Source organism: Ochotona princeps, chromosome 23, assembly GCF_030435755.1.
Source record: "Ochotona princeps isolate mOchPri1 chromosome 23, mOchPri1.hap1, whole genome shotgun sequence".
NCBI classification, from domain to species: Eukaryota; Metazoa; Chordata; class Mammalia; order Lagomorpha; family Ochotonidae; genus Ochotona; species Ochotona princeps.
This window is the reverse complement of record NC_080854.1, coordinates 538,976-546,560: the sequence shown is the minus strand read 5'-3', so window position 1 is coordinate 546,560 and position 7,585 is coordinate 538,976. Positions and strand designations below refer to the sequence as shown.

Below are 7,585 nucleotides of genomic sequence, written 5' to 3'. Positions count from 1 at the left end.
GTCTTCCAAGAGACTTTGTTGCCCCAGGTACCTGTGTATCTGAATAAACCTCTTGCTGTTTGCATCCGAACAAGTGGTCTCGTTGTTCCTTGGGAGGGGCCTCTCCAAAGGAGGGACACCCATTTCGGGGGTCTTTCATTTGGGGGCTCATCCGGGATCAGAGACCCCTGCCCAAGGACCACCGACCCACCTCCGGGAGGTAAGCTGGCCAGCGCTTGAAATTTGTTTATGTTCTTGTCTCTGTGTTTGTGTTGAAATCTCGCGCTTGCGTTTGTACAACCCGGCCGTGTCGCTTTGTACTTGGCGGACCCGTGGAGGAGCCGATGGGCTCGGACTCCCGACCGCAACCCTGGAAGACATTCCGGGGACATTTGGAGTCAGGTTTCTGGCTCATTTGAATTTTGTGAACCTGACCCGAATAGGACTCTTTGGGGCTCCCCCACTGTCTGAAGGGTACACGGTTCGTTTGGGAGACGAGAGATCCGGACTCTCATCACGATCTCCATTTGAGTTTTTGCTTTCGGTTTGGCACCGAAGCCGCGCTGCGAAGTTGTTTTGTTTCAGTGCCGGCCTACTGTTTGTGGTCTTTGTGTTTAGTGTTTTGTCTGTCGAGATAATGGGACAATCCATTACCACCCCACTTAGCCTTACTTTACAGCATTGGCGAGATGTCCAGGACATAGCTAACAATCAGTCAGTAGATGTCCGCAAGAAAAAATGGATTACCCTCTGCTCCTCAGAGTGGCCAACCTTCAACGTTGGCTGGCCAAGAGATGGAACCTTTAATCCTAATATTATTTCACAGGTCAAACACAAAGTGATGGATCCTGGTCCTCATGGTCATCCAGACCAGGTGGCCTATATAATTACCTGGGAGGCCCTCATTCATGCTCCACCTCTGTGGGTCAGGCCTTTTATTACTCTTAAACCACCCTCTACCCCTATCCCCTCTGCTCCTCCTCCCCTTCCAACCCCTGGGCGCCCCTCTCAGTCTTCACTCTACCCAACCCTTGTCAAACCCACACAGATCCAAAATGCAAAAAAGAAATCACCCAAAGTTAAGGTCTTACCCCCAGGAGAAGATCTTGTAATGGACCTGCTGGCTGAGGAACCTCCACCATATCAAGATCAACAAGCGGCAGAAGCTGAACCGGAAGAGACCCCAGCCGCCGATCCTGCACCTTCCCCGATGGCAGGGCGGCTACGAGGGCGTCGGGAACAACCTCCTGACTCCACTTCCCGTGCCCTCCCCCTGCGGGCCGGTCCCAATGATCGGCTCCAGTACTGGCCGTTTTCTGCCTCTGATTTATACAATTGGAAACATAACAATCCCCCCTTTAGCAAGGACCCCTCTATGCTAACCTCTTTGATTGAGTCTATTTTAGTGACACACCAGCCCACTTGGGATGATTGTCAACAGTTATTACAGACATTACTGACGACCGAGGAAAAACAACGGGTTTTCCTGGAGGCCAGGAAAAATGTTCTAGGAGACAATGGCCGCCCCACCCAACTACCCAATGAGATTGATGCAGCCTTTCCCCTGGAGCGGCCCAATTGGGATTTCACTACGGATGATTGTAGGAACCACCTGCGTCTCTATCGCCAGTTGCTCATAGCGGGTCTCCATGGGGCGGCACGGAGCCCCACCAATTTGGCTCAGATCAAGCAGGTAGTACAGGGGTCCGAGGAAACTCCCTCGGCATTTCTTGAGCGGCTAAAAGAGGCCTACCGTATATACACCCCATATAACCCAGAAGATCCCGGGCAAGCCACCAATGTGGCCATGTCCTTCATCTGGCAATCAGCTCCAGACATTAGAAAGAAACTTGAGAGACTTGATAATCTCAGAGAAAGCTCTATTCAGGATTTACTTAAAGAGGCAGAACGTATTTTTAATAAGCGTGAAACTCAGGAAGAAAGAGATGAGAGACTTAAAAAGGAAGCAGAAGAACGTGATGAAAGGTTGAGACGTGAAGCCGAAGAGAGAGAGAATGTCAGAGATCGCAAAAGAAATAAAGAAATAAGTAGGCTATTAGCCACCATAGTGTCAGGACAAACTCAGGAGAGACGAGGAGGGGATCGGAGGAGCCCCCAGGTAGATAAAGATCAATGTGCCTATTGCAAGGAAAGAGGACATTGGGCCAGAGATTGCCCTAAGAACCCAAAGAGACTTAAAAGACCAGGGCACCAGACTCCCATATTGACTCTAGAAGATTAGAGAGGTCAGGGCCAGGAGCCCCCCCTGAGCCCAGGATAACTCTTAATGTTGGGGGGCAACCTGTCACCTTCCTGGTGGATACCGGGGCACAGCACTCGGTGTTGACCCATGCCCCGGGACCTTTGAGCGACAGATCGGCTTGGGTCCAAGGAGCGACCGGAGGGAAAAGATACCATTGGACGACTGACCGAAGAGTGCAGCTGGCAACTGGTAAAGTGACTCATTCTTTTCTACATGTTCCTGATTGCCCCTATCCATTATTGGGACGGGATTTGCTTACCAAACTAAGGGCGCATATACATTTCGAGAGTAATAGGATTCGAATAACTGATCCAAAGGGAGCGCCTCTCCAGGTCCTCACCCTCCAATTAGAAGACGAATACAGGTTATATGAGATTCTGGAGCCAAATAATACAGAGATAAAAAATTTAAACTTAGATTCTTGGATAAAGAGATTTCCTATGGTTTGGGCGGAAACCGGAGGGATGGGCCTTGCACTCCGGCAGCCACCTCTGGTCATTGAACTGAAAGCCACTGCGACTCCGGTCTCTATAAAGCAGTACCCAATGTCCCAAGAAGCTTATCAGGGCATCAGACCACATATCAAGAGACTTCTGGATCAAGGCATTTTAGTTCCTTGCCGATCACCTTGGAATACCCCGCTTCTTCCAGTAAAGAAGCCGGGAACAGAGGACTATAGACCTGTACAAGATTTAAGGGAAGTTAATAAAAGAGTGGAAGATATTCATCCCACTGTGCCTAACCCCTATAACTTACTTAGCACACTTCCACCTACACATATTTGGTATACAGTTTTAGATTTGAAGGATGCCTTCTTTTGTCTCAGGCTTAGTCCCCAAAGCCAATCTTTGTTTGCTTTTGAATGGAAGGACCCGGACTTGGGACTCTCAGGTCAACTGACCTGGACCAGGTTACCTCAAGGCTTCAAAAATAGTCCCACATTGTTTGATGAGGCTCTCCATCGGGACCTCGCAGATTTCAGAGTCCAGAATCCGACTCTAATACTTCTACAGTATGTGGATGACCTCCTATTGGCAGCAACCACCGAAACAGATTGTCGACAGGGCACTGAGTCCCTGTTACAAACTTTGGGACAATTAGGCTACAGAGCCTCCGCAAAGAAAGCACAGCTCTGCCAAACCCAGGTCACATATCTAGGATATCAGTTAAAAGATGGACGGAGGTGGCTGACTACCGCCCGCAAGCAGGCGGTGACCAACATTCCCGCCCCAAGGAATTCTCGTCAACTACGAGAATTCCTGGGGACCGCGGGTTTCTGCCGCCTATGGATTCCTGGGTTTGCTGAAATGGCAGCCCCCCTTTACCCCCTTACAAAGCAGGGAGCAACGTTTAATTGGGGGTCTGAGCAGCAACAGGCCTTTGACGATATCAAGCAGGCTCTTCTGACTTCTCCCGCTTTGGGCCTTCCCGATGTCACGAAGCCCTTTGAATTGTTTGTGGATGAAAAGCAGGGCTACGCAAAGGGAGTCCTGACCCAAAGATTGGGGCCCTGGAGGCGACCTGTAGCCTACCTCTCTAAGAAACTGGATACTGTTGCCTCTGGCTGGCCACCTTGTTTGCGGATGGTGGCAGCTATAGCCGTTTTAACTAAGGATGCTGGCAAATTGACTTTGGGACAATCATTGACTATCTTGGCGCCTCATGCAGTTGAGGCCCTAATCAAACAACCGCCAGACCGTTGGCTCTCCAATGCCCGTATGACCCATTATCAAGCTATGCTCCTAGACACGGACCGGATACACTTTGGACCGGTTGTTGCCTTAAACCCAGCAACTCTGCTTCCCCAACCGGAGGATATAGAGCAGCATGACTGCCTACAGATCCTCGCAGAAGTACACGGGACACGACCAGACCTAACGGATCAGCCCCTCAAGGACGCGGACTTCACCTGGTATACGGACGGGAGCAGCTTCATAGATAATGGAGAACAGAAAGCCGGAGCAGCAGTAACCACAGAGACTGAGGTAATCTGGGCTAAGGCCCTTCCATCCGGGACTTCAGCCCAGAAGGCTGAACTCATCGCCTTGACCCAGGCGCTCCAAATGGCAAAAGGTAAGAGGCTTAACGTTTATACTGATAGCCGTTATGCTTTCGCCACGGCACATATTCATGGAGAAATATACCGAAGGCGAGGGTTACTGACTTCAGAGGGCAAAGACATTAAAAATAAGTCTGAAATCTTGGCTTTACTTAAGGCCCTGTTTTTGCCTCGAAAATTGAGTATCATCCATTGCTTAGGACACCAAAAAGGACAGAGCCCAGAAGCTCGGGGCAATCGACTGGCAGACACTGCTGCCCGGGAAGTGGCTCTGGAGAACAAAACTCCGCCCCGAGCTCTTTCTCTAACTACCCAGGAAATGCGGTCCAACCTGGATACCTCTTTTGAGTATGGCCTTGGAGATATAAGAATTTTACAAGAATTAGGGGCACAATATGATGCTGAAAAAGGATATTGGATATTTCATGGTAAACCTGTAATGCCCCAAAAGCAAACTCGTGAATTAATTACCTGCTTACATAAATTAACCCATCTCAGCAGCAGAAAAATGAAAATCCTTCTGGATAAAGAAGAGAGTCCTTATTTCCTACTAGGGAAAAATAAAATCTTACAAACTGTAGTGGATGAATGTACGGCGTGTGCGCAAGTTAATGCGGGAAAAACCAAAGTAGGACAAGGAACTCGAGTGCGAGGACACCGCCCTGGGACTCACTGGGAAATTGATTTCACCGAGGTAAAGCCTGGACAATATGGTTATAAATATCTTCTAGTATTTGTGGATAACTTCTCAGGATGGGTAGAGGCTTTCCCCACTAAGCACGAGACTGCAAACGTTGTGACCAAGAAACTGTTAGAAGAAATCTTCCCAAGGTATGGTATGCCTCAGGTATTAGGAACAGATAATGGGCCTGCTTTTGTTTCTCAGATAAGTCAATCAGTGTCTAAGTTACTGGGGATCGATTGGAAATTACATTGTGCTTACCGACCCCAGAGTTCAGGACAGGTAGAACGAATGAATAGAACCATTAAGGAGACTTTAACCAAATTTACCCCTGCAACTGGCTCTAGAGACTGGGTGCTCCTCCTTCCAGTAGCCCTTTACCGAATTAGAAATACTCCAGGACCACATGGTCTCACTCCTTTTGAAATCTTGTACGGTGCACCTCCGTCCCCCGTTAGTCTTTCTAGCTCAAATTTAATTCCTTATTTTGCCAATAATCCTTCTTTAAAAGCTCATTTGCAGGCCTTACAACTTGTACAGCGAGAAATCTGGAAACCACTTGCAGCTGCCTACAAGGACCAGACGGATCAACCAGTGGTACCCCACCCTTTCCAGATAGGAGACTCTGTGTGGGTCCGCAGACACCAGACTAAGAACCTGGAACCTCGGTGGAAGGGTCCTTACACCGTCCTTTTGACCACACCAACAGCACTCAAAGTAGACGGCATCTCATCTTGGATCCACGCCTCCCACGTCAAGGCTGCCCACTCTTCAGAGGAAGAAAGCAACGCCACGACAACATGGAAAGTCCAACGCACTCAAAATCCTCTAAAGATAAGACTTACCCGTGGGGCTCCCTGATTATTATAGGAGTCATGTTAAATTCTAGCTTAGTTCACAGCAGTCCCCATATCTCCCGGTCAATGGCTTGGGAAGTTCTCTCACAAACTGGGGATGTTGTGTGGTCAACCTCTCAAATCGCCCCCCCTGGGACCTGGTGGCCTGATTTAACCCCTGATGTGTGTGATTTAGTTGCCGGTCTTAATAATTGGGACATCCCCTCAATAGATCCTGCAAAAGAAAGACCTAAATGTGTCCCTAAGTCCAAATATGGCTTATGTCCGTGTCATCGGGCACCTTATAAGATACCAGGATGCTCCCATCCCCGCTTTCGAGTAGAGCTGCAAAAACTTCCATTTTATGTTTGTCCAGGAACTGGAAGAGATAAAACGCAGATACACACTTGTGGGGGAATAGATGCTTATTTTTGTGCTGCTTGGGGTTGTGAGACATCTGGGACAGTCTATTGGAAACCCAACAAAAAGGATTGGATACAGGTCAGCCGGAGTAAGCATACTCCGACCAGCTCAGGACCCGGTACTTGTTTCTTTAACCCTGGAAAAAAATGGTGGAAAGGTGGAGACTGTGAAGATTTCTCTTGTAATCCACTTAACATTTCCTTTACCCCTGAAGGAAGAAAAATAAGTGATCTGCCAGAGTGGATTAAGGGAAGGACATGGGGTCTGAGATTTTATATGTCAGGAACAGATCAAGGATTCATTTTTACTCTCAGATTACGTCTGGACCAGGGCCCCTCAAAACCTATTGGTCCCAACCCTGTCCTTCCTAGACAGAGAAAACCCTCTTTATTGGCACCCCAAGTCCCACAGGTTCGTAATATGTTCCAAAATGTTACCACATTATCTCCGCAGATTAGTAACCGCGTTGTGACAACCACAACAGGGGACAGATTATTCGATTTATTACAAGGAGCCTATTCAACCCTTAATCTCACGGACCAAGATCGGACTCAAGACTGTTGGCTATGTTTGATCTCTAGACCTCCCTATTATGAAGGGACCGCCATTATAGGAAATTATACTAATCACACCTCTACACCCATTAACTGTACTACTGTTCCCCAACATAAATTAACTCTGTCTGAAGTATCCGGACAAGGTCTTTGTATAGGAACTATTCCCACGACCCATCAGGCATTATGCAGTCAAATCAAAACATTAACTAAAGGAAATTATAATTTAATGGCTCCCAATGGAACCTATTGGGCATGCAATACTGGATTGACTCCATGCATTTCTTCCGTGATACTTAATTTGACTTCTGATTATTGTGTTTTAATAGAATTATGGCCTAAGATTATTTATCATGGTTCCGAATATATTTTTGACCATTTTGAGAATAGATTTCGAACCAAGAGAGAGCCAGTGTCCCTCACTCTGGCTTTATTGCTCGGGGGCATAACTGTAGGAGGGATTGCGACAGGAATAGGGACAGGAACCACCGCTCTCATACAAACCGGTCAATTTAAACAACTCCAAAATGCTATGCACAATGATATAAAAACATTAGAAGAATCAGTTAGTGCCCTTGAAAAGTCTTTAACCTCTCTCTCAGAAGTAGTACTGCAAAATAGAAGAGGATTAGATATTCTATTCTTACAACAGGGAGGACTATGTGTGGCACTCCAAGAAGAATGCTGCTTTTATGCAGATCATACGGGATTAGTGCGAGATAACATGGCTAAACTCAGAGAAAGACTCAAACAAAGACAACACTTACTAGAATCAGAACGAGGTTGGTT

At 47.5% G+C, this 7,585-nt stretch overlaps 1 protein-coding gene across 1 annotated transcript; it reads left to right on the top strand.

Moving 5' to 3' along the window:
- The first annotated feature begins 616 nt into the window (after positions 1 to 616).
- LOC131483070 (uncharacterized) lies at positions 617 to 5,844 on the top strand. Its single transcript, XM_058679984.1, is given in 2 exon segments — positions 617 to 2,240; positions 2,243 to 5,844. Coding segments are annotated over 2 exon segments (5,226 nt in total).
- The last annotated feature ends 1,741 nt before the right edge of the window (positions 5,845 to 7,585 follow it).